Raw genomic sequence first — 17473 nt, forward strand, 5'->3', positions numbered from 1 at the left:
ATACATGAAGATTTAACTCCCATTATTCTACCGTTTTGTTTATGATATTCACTTAGTAATTTGTATTCATTACATTTTGTACAGATTTTTCCTTCTGTCATTTTTTACGAAATCAATTTTATATATTAAAAATGGAGCATCCGAAAATTTATTGTTTACGTTGTAAAAAACATACCGATAATGATTCAGTCGAACAAGTAACAACAACCAACAATAGACAAATGTTAAAAGCTAAATGTTCTGAATGCGGATCTAAAAAAAGTAGATTTAAAGCTGGTTTAACAAATAAATTAGCAGATGAACTACATCATAGAGTTATAAAAAAATTTCCTAAAAGACGCGTTTATGTTAATTCAATAGACCAAACATGGGCAGTTGATTTGGCAGATATGCAACAATATTCGAAACAAAATAAACACTATAAATATTTATTAGCAGTAATAGATGTTTTTAGTAAATACGGTTGGTTAATTCCTTTAAAAAATAAAACAGGAGTAACGGTAAGTGAAGCATTTAAAACATTATTTGAAGAAAGAAAACCGATGTATATTTGGTCAGATAAAGGTTCTGAATTTTATAACCGGCAAGTAAAAGAATTGTTAAAAGAGAATAACATAAAGTTATATTCAACTGAGAATGAAGAAAAATCTAGTGTAGTAGAACGTTGGATAGGAACAATGAAACAACGTATGTTTAAATATTTTACTGCTCACGAAACTAATAAATATTATGATGTATTAGATGATTTAGTTAAAGATTATAACAATACAGTTCATTCTTCTATTAAAATGACACCTGTTGAAGCAAGTAAAAAAGAGAATGAATCAACAGTGTATGAACATTTATATCCAGAAAAAGAAGAAGAAATTAAAAAACCTAAATTCAAAGTTGGAGATAGAGTAAGAATTGCAAAACTGAAAGGTAAATTTGAAAAGGGTTATACTACCCGTTGGAGAAGAGAAATATTTGTAATTGATGAAGTTTTAAATACAGATCCTGTTACTTATAAAATAAAAGATTTAAAAGATGAAGAAATTAAAGGTAGTTTTTATGAACAAGAATTACAGAATACTGATTTTTAGAATATAAAAATGAGTATCTTTGGAATCAAAAAACATAAAAGAAACAACTCTGAACTTGGTAATAAAATGAATATACCATTAGATATGAGCGGTAACTCTATAATTAATTTAGGAAATCCAGAAAAACCAAGTGATGCTGTTAGCAAAAGATTTGTTTTTAGGAGAATTAAAAGTGTAATAGACGACTATGAATTGGGAGATATAAAAAACATTAAAGACTTACTTCAAACCGAAAAGTCAGACATTGATCAACTTTCTGAAAGCATTAAAAATAATGAAGAAGCAACAATCACACTGCAAGGTCAACTCCAGAAAGAAATGACACTCTTATCAGAAACACTTAGTAAAACAGATAATGAAATAAAAGTTGCATTAAGGCAAAACATTCTTTTAATCGCAGACCGAATTGATAAAATAAAGAATAGCATGATTAAACACAACGAACTTAAGAACAAACTTGCTGAAGTTGAGAAAAAGCTACAACATATGTATCAGCTAGAAATAAAAGAAGAAATAAAAACGTTAAAAGATGACTCAACGGAATTGTTTAATACATTTTCTGAAAAGTTTGATGAATTCAAAGCACAACTAGAACAATCTGCTTCACAAAGAAGCGATGCACAAGATGGAGAAATTAATAATTTAAAAGTTAGATTAAATCAAATGAAAGATTTCCTTACTGATAATCTGCAGAAAGAAATTACCAGACTTGATGTGGATGTTAAAAATTCAGTTACGATTCTGAAAAGTAAAATAGAAGCTCTCGAAAAGGTGCAAAATAAACGAGCTGATGACTTAGGTAAAATTATACTTGATACAACCTCGGACCTCTAAGTAGTAAACAAGGAGATATCTGATATTATTAACAACAAAATATATCATGTTCCTTTATTCCATATGTGGAATGATTCTACTCTAGAAGTTAAAGTTTTACCTACTACTTACGAAATCGGTAAAAATAATCGTTATATTCAAACTCATAACCTATTTGAGTTTTTTAATTCTCATTATTCACCCTGTTGTAAATTATAATGATTATATAGAAGAGGAACGTGAATTGAATATAGGTAACTTTAGCAACGTGAGTGGTTTTACAACTAAAAAAGATGGAACATACTACATTAATATAAAACTTATAATAAAGGGTAAAAGCGACTTTTTATTGATATGGCAGGAAAATTACAGATCTGAAAACGAAGACAGGACTCATGAAGTACTTTTAAAAAAATCAACTGATGAAAATATTTTTGAAGACGTTATAAAGCAACAGTTTTTAAAGAATACATCAATTGCAATTATTCCAGTCCTGATTACCGACCAATTATTTACTATTGAAAAAGGTAGTTACATTAGATTTACTTATTCTTGGGAATGATTTCTTTTAAATTGTATTTAAAAAATTCCCTTTAAAAATGAAGCAACCAACAGCCCCGGATCCTTTATATCCAGAATTACCAGTAGAAAAATGGTCAAAATTATAGATTACAAAAAATATCAGAAATAGAAAAAAAATTAATTAATGAAAGGGATACTCGTAAATCATTATATAAAAAATATAAACGCGGAATTAATATTACTGATGGTGTTGATACAACTCTCATTTCTGGGAGTGTGGTTATGGGTGGTATTGGAATCGTAGTACCGTTTATGTTGCCATTAGAAATTGTGGCAGCAGTTTGTGGTGTAGCGGGGGTATGTGTAAAGTTTATTAGAAGGAGACTGCATTCAAAAGCAAAAAAGCATGATGAGATTAAAACTATTGCTGATAGTAAATTGAATAGTATAAAAGATTTGATTTCTAAGGCTTTAACAGATGGGCAGATATCTGAAAATGAATTTAAATTGATTTTAGATGAATTAGATAAACATAATAAACTAAAAGATAGTATTCGTTCAAAACAAACAGGATTGAGTGAGACAGAGAGAAAGAAGTTAATAGAAGAGGGAAAGGCACAGGCTTTAAACGAGTTAAAAAAAAATGGGAAATGTTTAATTTTATTTAATAAAGTTACTATAGTAAATGATCCACCACCAAAATATATTACGTATTCATAAAATTTTATTTTATGCAGAAATTTTCAAAATATGTAAATGAGCCGCTGTGGTAGACCGCATGCTATAGTGAGGTATATACGGTTGGATAATTCGTTTTTCATGGCCTTTTCACCCATGCAGATTTTGAACGATGGTAGGTTTTTGTACCAGCTATTAAATAGACACTCTTTGATCAATCGCGTGATTGCTTCATACTATTTAAATTACATTTTCTTCACGCGTTATCAATTTTACTTTTATATTTTGTCAATAAATCTTATTTCAGATTATAATATATTCTATACCTTCACTAAATGAACGGTAATCGTTGTTAAAAAAATGGGGTATAACTGGGAAAAAAAATATTTTTTTCTACTATAAATTCAGATTCCATTCAGAAAAAAAAGAAGAAAAAAAAATATTTTTAAAGGTGCCATTATGTGCGGTGTCTATTAATTTTTTTATTTTTTATGGGTCGAGGGTTCGAATCACGCCGGGGATAAAAAAATTTTTTTAGGGATGTTGGAGAAGAAAATATTTTTAAAAAAGTAGGTTATAAAAAAAGGGGTATAACTGGAAAAAAATTTCTTTAGGGTGGTGCGCTCGACACACTATGTTGGATTATATCTATATTGAGGGTTTTTTGAATGTTTGAAACCGTTATTTTGATGATTTAATGGTTTAGAAATTTCAGTTTATGTAATTAAGACGTTATTTTGATGATTTAATGAATTGTCATTTTGGGGTGGCCTAGACTCGATCAATCATCATACTACTGACCCCTATTGATTTAAGGCTCAAGGGGTCAAAAGTCAAGGTCACATTTATCTTGTAGGTAAAAACTGTTTGCGATCAATAACTAAATAACGCCTACGCCTAGAAACTTTTAACTTGGTTTGGTGATTGTACATGACAAGTAGATAACTGCTATTGATTTTGGGGTCAAATGTCAAGGTCACATTGACCTTGTATGTAAAAACAGTATCCGATCAATAACCTAAGAACGCTTAAGCCTAGGAATTCAAACTTGACATTATGATCGTACATGACCATGACATGACCCGTGCTGATTTCGGGGTCATAGGTCAAAGGGTAAGGTTACATTGACCTCGTATGTAAAATCGGTTTCCGATCAATAATTTAACTTAGGCCTAGGAAATTCAGTCTTGGTATTATGATTGTGCTAACGAGCAGATGACCACTTTTGATTTTGGGATCAAGGGTTTAAAGGTCAAGATCACATTGACTTTGTAGGTAAAACGGTTCTCGATCAATAAAAAAAGGAGGTTTAGGCCTCGGAACTTCAAACTTGGTATGATGATTGTTCATGACCAGTAGATGACCCCTATTGATTTTGGGGTTAAAGGTCAAGGTCAAGGTCCAATTGACCTCATAGGTATAAATTTTCCAATCAATAATTAAAGAAGGCTTAGGCCTCGGAACTTCAAACTTGATTTGATGATTGTACATGACCAGTAGATGACTCCTATTGATTTTAAGGTCAAGGTCACAATGACCTTTTGGTAAAAGACAGTTTTCGTTCAGTAACTAAAAACGCTTTGGCCTAGGAACTTTCAAAATTGGTATGAGGACTGTACATGACCAGTAGATGACCCCTATGATTTTGTGGTCAAAGGTCAAGGTCACATTGACCTTGTAGGTAAAAACGGTTTCAAAAAGTTAACATTGCCTAAGCATAGGAACATTAAACTTGGTATGATGATTGTTCATGACCAGTAAATGACCCCTATTGACTTTATGATCAAGGGGTCAAAGATCAAGGTCCCATTGACCTTTTAGTCAAAAAATTGTTTCCGACAAATAACTGAACAACTGAAATTGCCTTCGTTGATATTTTTTATTCAACTAGAAATGTTTTTCGTATACACATTTCAAGGTCTTATGTAATAAAACATATTGACTGTCATTAGGAGGCCTACATGATTCATACAATTCGTGCTTATATAATAATATTATTTTGTAAGATTTGTGATAACTTTGTCATAAAATTGCTGCACACAACCTTTACGGTTACAAATACCTAGTGACTATTCATGACAAATGGAAAACCCATATTTATTTTTGATTACTAGGTCAAAAGTCAGTCATAATAACCTGACCACATAACTAATTGGCTGCCGATAGGTGGCATACATGTTTTACAAACATATCTTGTTTTTTGTTTTTCTGTATTTTAGATTTGTCTTCAACGACAAGCCAGAAATTGATGGAAATAATGTCTTACCTTGTTTGTATGCAGCAAAAAGTCTGTATGGTCTTGTCAAACAATGCTCCGACTTACTTTTATTGAATTCGATGAGATAAACAATCTATATCATTCATTTACTTTTTATTGATTCATGATTTTTTTTCTTTTTTCTTTTTTTTTTTTTTTTTTTTTTTTGGATTGAATAATTTTCATTTTCTGTATTTCAGATTTGTCTACACTGACAAGCCAGAGATTGACGGAAACAATGTTTTACCTTGTTTGTATGCAGCAAAAAAGTACAACTTGTCTGGTCTTGTAAAACAATGCTCCGACTTTATTCAAAACAACATTGACGAGGACAATGTTTGTCAGATAATTGAGGATGCCATCTTTTATCAGATGAATCCTCTACAAGAGAGATGCCTTTTATTCATCATGGATAACGCATCTGAAGTCCTTTCTGCTCCAGGTTTTATAGAACTATCGCACGCAACATTGTTGAATATTCTCAAACGAGACGAATTAGCAAGCGAAGAAATTGATGTATTTAAAGCAGCAGTGAAATGGGCGGAACACAACTGTGAGTCTAAATCTGGACAAAAAATGCGCGATCAACTTGGGGAAGCTTTGTATCAGATACGGTTTCCGAATATACCAATAGAAGATTTTGAGCGAGTTGTTACACCATCTGGAATACTAACAAAGAAGGAGATTGTGGTGTTGTATCAATTTAATGCAACAAAAAGGTCGACACTTTTGGGGAAATTCAGACAAGAGAAAAGACCTAGAGCACCAGTTACTGTAGACATGAATATGTATATTAAACGTCTGGGTCAGGAGGATGGTTGTTTATTAGATATGCCTGAGTATGGTTACCGTTTTGAACGACCAGTTGCACTGGCCAATAGGCAACGGCATCACAAAGATATGGGTCAGTTTGCTGGTTGTGTTTTAAATATACAATGCTATGAAGACTTTCCTGAACTCAATAGATGTAATTTGGGTAAACGTCAAGTTGAACCAAGAGGCGAGTGTCCACAATTAAAGTATGTCACTGGAACGTTTGTCGGTAAGGTAAAAAGAATCTCTACTAGTGGAGGAAATGTTACAGATTATAAAATAAATGGAGATAAAATCATTTTCTTCAATCCCATAAACATATGTGGCAATACCGATGTTGAGTTTCATTTCAAAGAAGAAGCGGAGGGTCATTATCAGATTGGATACTTTCAGTCAAGCCATGTCACATATAATTGTAACATATCTGAAAGGATAAAGGGACGGAATATAACCATCACAAGCATTCCAGACGGCCTAGAAACCGCCAGTTTTGTTAAGAAATAAGGATGCTTACATATGCCATTTCATAAACAACATAGAGTTAGCCCATGAAGATGAAATGAGAGTGAAAGGTAACCGTTCGACATGTTAGGCTGTTTATTTGTTTATTAATATCTACGTGTACTGCTTTATAAATGACCGTGACATGTTTGAACTACTAAAATATTTGTCTATACACTTATTATGCGTGTACCAATTTGATATTGGCAGTGAAATCTTCTGTATGTGTTTAATCGATTTCGTTTGCCTTGACAACTTCTGTGTATGTTCCACAAAACATATCTTTTATGTGTATATGTATCTTTAACGTTGTAATGTTTTGGGGCTTTTGAGTTTGGTTTTTTTTGGGGGGGAGGGGTGACGGGTGTCGGTTTGTCTTTCTTTCTTTCTCTTTTTGAGAGTGGGAGGCAAGGTTTTTTGGTTGCAAATACGAGTTGATTATTTAGTTATTTCCCCATACGAAAATTTAATATTGTAAATATAGCCCATAAAATAATGTAAATATTGTGTATTGCTCGGGTTAACATTCCTTGTACTGTTAAGATATCTGTATTTAAGATAATAAATGTGTATACAACAGCTGAATAAACTAATATTAAACATATTTCGCTTGCTGCGTTTTTGCCTTGATTTTAAAGCAGTTATTGTTTTCGATTCCTCAAATTTTAAAATGGTATATATGTAAACAACAGCTGAATAAACTAGTCTTGGACACATTTTGCTCGTTGAGTTTTTGCCTTGATTTTAAAGTATTAATTGATTTCGATTCCTTATCTTTCATTTAATTAATTTAAAAGCATGCTTTTATATGAAGGATGTATCCAAACTGTTCTTTTACTGGCTAAAATAAAAGTGATTCCGTCATTTTTGTATTTTATCAAGTGTGTTAGAGGTGACAAAGCAGAACCTCCTTAAACCTACATGAAGAAATAACACTACTGTGGAGTTCAAACTGATTTTTGGTGCGTCAAGCCTCACTCTTACCCCATTATGGTTATATATGATGAACCAATGTAAATGAAATTAATCCCCGCCAAGTGAAGTTAGAGCAATTGTAGACGAAATAAATAAAACACACAAATGATATCGTAAATATATACAAAAAGGTACAGGCTCATGGCCATAACAAAAGTACTCGATGCCTACGAGGAAGGTAGAGCAACAGAAAAATTACTTTCAAGGGCCAGAAGTTTATATTTGTATGGATGTAAATACAACCATGATTATAACATACGCGAATATGTTTTATGTGAATATAATCTCAATCTCGAACTAAATGAAACTGCATATCTAACGAGTTGTGCGGATTCGTATTTCCAAATTAAATCAAAGCTCAAACATCTCTTTTGCTTATTTTCGCTGCTCTGACAAACGAAACAATCTCCCTCTGATTTGCAAGATATCAGTTTGTTTCGTGATAACGATAAATTTTATGATAATGAATTCGCCTTTAAAGTAAAGAAACTTAATAACAAAATATGCTTGTTGACACGATAAATAAGACCTTTTTTGAAAATCGCAGTTGATTTTGTATGTGATTGCGTGCGTGCGAGCGTGTGTGTAGCATAAAAATCGTACACCACTGGTCAGGTAGGATGTATGATTATATATTAAGTGGAAAAAAACTCGTAAAAGCATATAAGCAGGCAATGTGCATCAATTTAAAAGAAAATTGTCCACCTGTCAGAAATGATCAAAAATCGAATTACAAAACCTGCAAAATTAATTTATCAAATACTTTTTTTTACAGGCGTGTTGTCGTTTTTTCCCAATCTGATATAATCTTAATCACGCACGTCCTATTTCGTTTACGAATACCTGTTCTTTTTATTAAAATCGTCAAAGATTCAGATTAGATATGTTTACAAAGAAATGCATTATAATTTTCAAAGTGTTCTATTACTTTTAAAGCAATCAGTATTTGAAAGTTCTTTATAAAATAATTTATACACCTGTGTAAGGAGTTTCATCGAAATAAAAAAAGAGTTTTCCAATTCAAGTTAATACTGGTTTTGATATAAAAGATTTTATTTAAACGTAAATAAACCTTAATAATTTACTTATAACGCAGTTATGCTTTTTAATGTACCTTTTATTTGAGATATGCTGATATTTGCCCAGAAAGTATAACCATTCGGGTATATGTTTAGAGGAAAGGAAATCCTTCATTTTTATTTTACCAGATCGACTTTCTGCTTGTGTCTTTTGTATACTAAGTGTATGTTTTGATTCAGATATAAAATATAATTTAAAATACAATGTTGTTAGTAGAGATTAATCAGTAATATCATTAGTATTAAGGTATCTATGAATAAGATTGTTTTAAGTACAGAGTACTTTGGTTTTATCTTTTATTCCTTATAATTATACACCTGCTTTGTGCAGCATGCAACACTTAAATTCATCAAGCCGTCCTTGTCGTTTTTCGTTTTCCTGAATCATATGTTGCAATATGTCACATGTAACGTTTAGTTATGATAATAGTAAATTCATTGAGTTATTGTAAAACTGTTGTTTGGAGATGGAATGTAGAGTCCAATATACTGCTCATACTGAACCGTGTATCAGAAAGCATTATACTTTAAGTTATATGTATTATAAAATTTAGATGAACAAAACCATTTTTGTTGTGTACACTGTTTTACGGCGAAAACTGTAAGGGAATAGGAGACACACATCACTTTGTACATTATAATTAGTATTATTTTTTTTGTTGTTGTTGTTGTTGTTGTTGTTGTTTTTTTTTTGTTAGTTTTTTTTGAAAATAGGAAATGTAATTTGATTGTGACTTCTAAGTCATGCACTTTCAGATAACGTAAACAAATTTCTTTTCAGAAAATCTGGAAGGTCATCACAATATATCTTTTATCACATGCGCTACACCATGCCATTGAAAATATCTATAATTGACATGAGATGAAGGGTGGTTTTTGGGGTGGGGGAAATTCTGACTTTGGAAAAGAAGTTTTGTTATCGAAATTTAGAATATTAAGAGGAAAGTTTTATTGAGGTGGATTTAATTTTGTTTTACGAAAGAGTTTTTAAATGTTTTTCTTTTTATATATGTTCTTTATAATTATTTACTTCTTGAAGGTTCTTTTTCTGAAGCACAAAACACACTTTCGGGTCAAGCGCAAAAGGCTATATTTAAAATGAACAAGTACTTAATATATAAATTTACAAATATCTCTGTGCAACATAGATTAGAATTATTTGATAAATTAGTATTACCAATCTTGAATTATAGCAGCGAAGTGGTGGGTTTTATACACGGTAATGCTATAGAAAGGACTCATTTATCATTTTGTAAACAGTTACTTGGAGTTAAAAAATCAACACAAAATGATTTCATATACGGTGAACTGGGCAGACTTTCACTTCAGTCATTACGTTATTTCAACATTGTTAAATATTGGACAAAAATTATATGTACAAATGAAAACAAATATATAGCAAAGGTATATAATTATAATGTTGAAAAATGATTTAAAACAATTTCCTAATAAGAAAAACTGGTGTTCGTTGGTAAGAAATTTATTATGTAACCTTGGCCTTAATGATGCATGGTTTTATCAAAATGTCGGAAACGTAAATGTATTTATTAGTTAAGTTAAACAAAGAATTAAAGATCGATTTATTCAAAATTGGACTGGTAGACAAAATGATTCATCTAGAGCTTTGTTTTACAGATGTATTGCACAATTTCAACTACAATCATATTTAAAATGTTTAGGTGTAAGAAAATTCTGTACTAGTATGACAAAACTGCGGTGCTCCTCGCATAGATTATGTATTGAAACAGGAAGATAGGCAAGACCTGTCAGTGTACCTATAAATGAACGCAAATGCAAATTCTGCAATGTGTTAGAAGATGAATTCCATTTTGTATTACAATGTAGAATGTACTCTCAATTAAGAACACAATATATACCAATTTGTTACTGGAGATCTCCAAATATGTTTAAATTTATAGAATTAATGAATACTGGAAATCAATTGTTAATTAGAAAACTGAGTATATATATTTCAAAAGCATTCGTATTTTATATGGAGCTGATTAGAATGTTATTGATTTTCATATCTACATCTATGTCTATACTTTTGTTAAAGCTAGACTTATAGTACAACATTGTATGTTTCTCTTATCATATCATTGTCTCAATTGACATGTTGGTCAATATATGTTAGTCATATGAATATGTGATTTTTCTTCTATGTCAGTCATATAAATGTGTGATACATCCTATATAATATAGTTTTTATAGCTCAAATGTATATTTTACAAGCGAAACTGCTGTTATCTAATTGTTCATCCTCATATCTTGTCAATGATGACAATATCTGGGAATGAGGAAATACATAAGTAAACATACATCTTTAGACTATATAGCAAGTAACCGGGTGGCTAATATTGTATTTCGCTTTTGACAAGATTATCCTCCTTAAGTTTTTCAATCTATTCTTCATACAAAGTAGTTTATTAGAAAAAATTGTCTGGACAATACACATTTATATACAAATTTGTTCCATTTTATTAGATAACTGCAGTTAATTATGCTAAGAAATTATATGGTATATCAATATATTGTTAAAGCTATAGTGCGGTGGATGTTACATAACTCGATTTACAGGTCGAGCGATAAGACCATAGCAATTATCTCCCGTGCACAATCAAATTTGTTAAATAAATGCTTTACACATTATTAATGACAACAATGGTGTATGCAGTATGTAAAAATGAATGTAAAATTCACACTTTCGTTATCAACATGATTTAATTAAATATTCAATTGAGAAAGATTTGAATCTGTCAAATTATCTACTTCACTAGTGATAGATCCAATCTAATATGTAAAGCCAGTACAATTTGATTTTTGTCACACGTAAAACTTAAGTTGCATATATACTTTTGACACATACGACGAAAATGTGAATTACTATAAGCATGCACATCATTTAATAGGTAAATATATGTTTTCATTTCCTATGTAAAATGTGCTACTGTAATGCATGTAAGAGATCATGTCAATTTTGCACGTTTGCCATATTATATGTTTTGCATATTGTACCACATGGGTCTATGACCTTCTGGGAAAAGATAAATAAACTTGTTAAACTTGTTAAACTTGTTAAAACTTCTTGAATATAGGTTTAATATAAAACGCTATGTGTACAAATGCCAGCATCTTAGTGCAGTCTTCAAGTAAATGAAAAAAAAAACAGTTCATGTTCTCAAATGTATACGCATTAATTAAGATTGTATCCCTACCTATTGATTATTATATGAAGATTTATTTTATAGCAATGGAAATGTTATGTAATACAGTCAAACCCTATTATGTACAACAACAGCTAATACAAATTTACGTTCTTTTTGATATTCCATGACTTGCTTATTTCCGGTTACGAACTGTGATAAAGGAGTATTTTCTCTCATTATAAAGAAGTACGATCGATTATTACTACAATCACGAGTTCAATCAGTTCAGTTCTAAAGATGAATTATGTTGTTTTTTTTTTGTTGTTGTTTTTTTAAAGTGGCGAATAATGAACCCGTTACATTATAACCAAATATTTTGCAATAAAAAATGATCTCTCGAAAGCATTAAAAACAGCAAAATAACATGGAAATTGTAAACTCGTTTCGATTGAGACTTTTCATGCAGGATAATGAAAACGTGCAACATCCCTCACGCCCCTAGCACCAGCTTGAGCAGAACTCAATTATCAACACTTTAAAGTGCTGGACTCAATGAGCATTGACATATGTCCCATATTCAACTTAACAATGACTGATACCATTTATTGCTGCTTTATGAAAAAAGTTCTTTTTACAATTTATTTTATACAGCTGTATAAATGCATCGAAATAAAAAAAAATAATTAATTCAAGTTTATATTGGTTATAATATAACAGAAAGTATATAAACGCAAATAAACCTCCTTTTATGAAATTTGAATAACATTCCAAACCGTGATTAATTGAATCTTGAATAGTTTCAAAATTATAATATAACAAAAGAAATAAAAGACATTTTGTCGAAGCTAATCCATCAAAACAAACAGGGATAAAATCTGTAAAAAGGATACGATTAAAAACAAATTAGAATTAAAATTTCTTTCTGTTTGTATGTAGTTGTGCTTTATAATGTACCTAAGTATGAGATATACTGATATTTTGTAAAAAAAAACAAACTACAATGGGACATTTGAGAGTTAAAAACAGCTATCGTTTGCTTTGCTTTTCGCCAGAATTATGATCCGGAAAGATCACAAAAATGGCAAGATAAGAAACGTTGCAGGACAGTTCATGGAAATTTATACTGGTTGTAAGGTACCGTCCACGCCCATATCACATTCGCCCATATATTGAAAAATCTTGCTTAACACTTACGTGGTCAAATTTTTGACTTAACTGTCTTCAAACTTGGTCAGGACGCTTGTCTAGATAATTGCTCGGATGAGTTCGAATATGGGTCATCTCGGATGAAAAACTAGGTCACATGAGCTCAAAATAGAACAATCTTGTTAACACTCTAGTGGCTAGTCTTTTGATATAAAAATCCTGGAAATTAGTCTGAAAGTTTGTTTTAATGATAGGTTCGTATATGGGTCACCTTGGGTCAAAAAATAGGTCACACCACCCAAATATGGTGGTTAACACTCTAGTGGTAACAATTTTTACTCACCTGTCATGAAATTTGTTTTTTGTCTAGGTAATTGCTTGGATGATTTCGATGGGTCAGGTGAGCGATCTAGGGCCATCTTGGTCCTCTTTTACAGTATTTCCCTATGCAAATATGATACTTTTACTGTTACCCACAAAACCATGTGTTATTTATATAATATCATAGATCACGGTCATTAATTTTGCCGTGCTGAAATTTGATATTTTGCCTATTCCAAGGGCAGATAATTTACATTGGAGGTAACTAATGCGTACATTTCTTCTTTTACGATAGCTAATTCCTATCGATTGATTTGATTTGGTTTTACTTTCAAGAATTGGGTATTCATTTAGTATGCTAATATTTTTAACTTATTAAAAGGGTATTATGTCCAATTTAAAAAAGGGAAACCCTATTTTCTTTTAAAAATCTTAGTCTTTGAAAAATTAAAAACTGATGATGAGAAAGCCTTAGGTATAATTGGTGCGGGGTTAAAAAGCTGGGGTTTACTGGGGGGGTTTGCTCTTCGGTTTCCATAATAATCATTCTGTTGTTTATAATTTTCCCTGCCTTTTGTATTAATTTTACTACGTCTTTAACGTATAACTAAATAATAATCCAAATTTTTTTTTTTCATTAAGGGTAATTTTACAAAACTCAAGTAAACCCATTTTTCCGTTTTTAAATAATATATTTTGTTGTTTTTTTATAACAACAATTCTAAATCCGTTTGAAAACAAAAATATCTGTGTATGTACATTTCTTGAAAATTGCAACCGCAAAAAAAGGTGCGGCACCATCACTTAACCTAAACTTATTTACATGTTTAAATTTGTCTTGGCTGTCTAATGAATCCTTTTCTCTCCTAAAAAGTTATATTAATACAAGAATAATTGTTACTAAGGTTTCAATAATTGACCAAATAGAAATACGGCCCTTAAACAAGAAAGTATTAACCAATGAGAATACATTTTATCAATTATGAAATTATCGATTTGACCAATCAAATTGGTTCGATTTAGACTGATTAACACGCTAGATGTCAAAAGCCAGCGGCCTGTTAATTCCTTTCTTAAAGTTACATTAAATAAATATGTTAAAATATTTTTGCCGTCGGCCTAAAAACCAAGCAAATTCTACAGTTTCATTAACCTTTTAACAGTATCGTTGTAAATCTCACCAAATAAATTAAAGGATTTTAAATGGAAAACCCACGGTAACACTAAAGTTCCGTATAACGAAATTTTAACATTGCAAATTGAAGAACTATTTAATCACTCGTGTAATGCGCTACGTCAGGAGTTAAAAGTTGCTACACCCGAAAACACAGCAAATAAAGAAATTTTCTTGTGCAAACACACCTTTACACCGTTTTAAGCTTCACGGTGCAGGCTAGGGCCTGGTGGTTCAAGAAAAAAATAATCATCTCATAAAAAACAGATTTTAAATTTGTATGGAAAATATCCGTTACAATGCGGAAAAATATACCGTTTTAAATTAGGACTGCTTACTTATAGTCATTTGTTTGATTTAATATTTGATGTACGGATGATCTGGAAGGCCAGAGTTTTCCTTCATGCAAAACAGATATTGTAACTTCCGATTTCGGCCACAATGAGGTTTGTTCCATATTTTATGCTTATGAAACTCATTTTGGTTGTTCTGGACACCAAAAATAGATCTGGAGTCGATATGAAACCCACCTTTGTTTTTAAGAAATTTCGCCTAATTTCTTTTTTAATGAAAAATTTATTTAATGTAACTTTAACGTAAAACAGATTATAATCAGATTAGAAAAAAAACTTCAAAATGACGGACAAAAATCTTTTCGATAAAATTCCCCAAAACGTGGCCCCAGCTTTGCCGTGTTGCCAAAATGCGCAGCGTTTTTAAAGTTTAGGAACCAAAAATAATCGGATGGCTTCCGTTCATAAAGCCGACTGTCACGTTTTGAAATTTAATGCGGATTTTGTCAATGGAGGAAAACGGCGATAATCTTGATGTTTATTTCGGATGTTGCATTGTTTATTATTATCGTTGAAGTTTTAAAAAAATTGACCTCATCGTGAAAAATTAATGTTCTTCTTGTGTCGATGGGACCAAAAAGGAAATTATGGGAAAAATATTTTGGAAATGGAATTAAAATACATTGGGATTACGGGTTTGGGGTGGGATTTTTTTTCCGGCCGTAACATTTTTATCTTGTGTATTATTATAGATGTTTGAAATATGATATTTTTTTCAAAACGGCTTATATTAAGGCTTTTATATATATGATCAGTACATGTGCTGGGATTGACAAATATGCATTTTATTTGGATTTTTAAGGCGTTTTGTGCTCCAAACCCCAAGTGTCTGTGGCTTAATCATCATGGATTGTTGACCAACCGTCAATTTTAAACGTTACGTTTTAATACTCACGTGAAGACTTTACAGTTGTTTTGAAAATTTAATTATGCCAAATGCCGTTACTTTAATTTTGTTTTTATTTCAAATTTATATCATTCTTTCACACCTTGTTTATGAAACTTCTTAATCAAAGTTTATTTTTTACTTGACTTTTTTGGGGTTTTCAAGATAATCTTTAGCAACAAAATTAGTAATGTTTTAAGATCCGTTCGTGCAGTTAGGCAATATATTTATATATCTATGTGTTGTCAAAACAGTCAATTTAGATTTGATTGAAACATTTGTATAAAAATCTGTCATTTTTGCTTTCTTGATACAAACTGTCAATTTTAACAGAACAGAAAAACTAAGAATCTTGTCTCTTCCCTTGCGCAGTTGTTAATGTGGTCACTTATCCTTATGATTCTTACTCTAGAATCTCTGATTTGTTGTCTATGAACTGTCATGGGTTTGCTTAGATCGTTGGCTTCGTCAATATATTCATCGTTGCATCCATTGCAAATAATTACATAACGAACGAAAGAATGATAAAATATACGTATATGTTTAAACAAATTTTTGAGTGTCTATCGGAAGTATTTAAATTATCTTACCTAGAATGTACACATTTTATGTCATTTCGTACTTATATGCATGTTCTGTTGCTGTTGTTACTGTCTATTATAGAAGGCCGCATCGGAAATAAGATATACAGATTGCTGTAGTATATTCGTAATGTGTTACCTTCTTTAAATAAAGTAATTATTATTATTATTATTATTATTTATTTTATTATTATTATTATTATTATTATTATCATTATTATTATTATTATCATTATTATTATTAATATTATTATTATAATTATCATTATAATTATTATTATTATTATTATTATTATTATTATTATTATTATTATTATAAGATACATATTTATTAGGAGAGTATGTGCGAGGATTTTAACTAAGTATATATAGGCATGTATAAACATAAATAATGTTAGGAATTGATTATATCAATATATCCATTTCTCAGGTTGCCTATAGAAAACTGGAGGGAACCAAGAACGGTACTTTCAACGATAATCACAAAATAAAGCTTCCGGCTCATAAATTTCTACTGAGCATGCGAAGTGAAGTGTTTGAAGCCATGTTTTATGGTTCACTTGCAGAAAAAGGAGAAACGGTGTTAATTGAAGATATAAAACCTGAAGTGATGAAAACTATGTTAAGGTAATTATAGCTTGAATTGTTGAACATGTTAGTTATAACTTTAAAACCGGGAGATATTTTAAATATTGATATCTACTAGTAATACAGACATGAAAGCCGTCAAAGTGTGAGTAAACGCTGCATTCAGTGTAACTCAACACTTTTTTTATCAGTTGTACATGAGTTTGTATAAGGTTAAAAAGTCTGAAATAAAGCTAGGATTACACAAAAACGTTGTTTAAGTATTTTTGAAATTAAAAGTCACCAAAAGATTAAATTTCACAGCAATGTCATAAATTATGTGCCGATATAGGATGTCCATGTTTGCTCGACGAAAACCAATCTAAGTAAAGAATTTGCACTTTTAGTATAATGTTATTTTAAACCGTTTCAACGTACAAATCAGGTTTAGCTGGGTATCTATGTTCTACCTAAATACTGATAGGCCACACTTATCCCATGGAAGCTTTTATCATTTTTATAAATTCCAGGTTTGTTTATACAGACAATCCAGAGATCAATGAAGAAAATGATTTGCCC

At 30.8% G+C, this 17473-nt stretch overlaps 1 protein-coding gene across 2 annotated transcripts in view; it reads left to right on the forward strand.

The window, feature by feature from the left end:
- Positions 1-17473, forward strand: part of LOC132736984 (BTB/POZ domain-containing protein 6-B-like) — a 69651-nt gene that overhangs the window by 13559 nt on the left and 38619 nt on the right. Inside the window, exon 3 of one of the 2 annotated variants that reach the window (XM_060724208.1) lies at positions 5553-7270. The exons of the other annotated variant lie outside the window; for it this stretch is intronic. Within the exon in view, the coding sequence (XP_060580191.1) occupies positions 5553-6669 (1117 nt within the window). The 3' untranslated portion in view covers positions 6670-7270. Of the gene's footprint in view, positions 1-5552; positions 7271-17473 lie in introns of those variants that run through there. 2 annotated transcript variants of the gene reach the window in all.

This window comes from Ruditapes philippinarum, unplaced genomic scaffold (genome assembly GCF_026571515.1).
Source record: "Ruditapes philippinarum isolate M1 unplaced genomic scaffold, ASM2657151v2 ctg1404_1_1_1_1, whole genome shotgun sequence".
Lineage (NCBI taxonomy): Eukaryota > Metazoa > Mollusca > Bivalvia > Venerida > Veneridae > Ruditapes > Ruditapes philippinarum.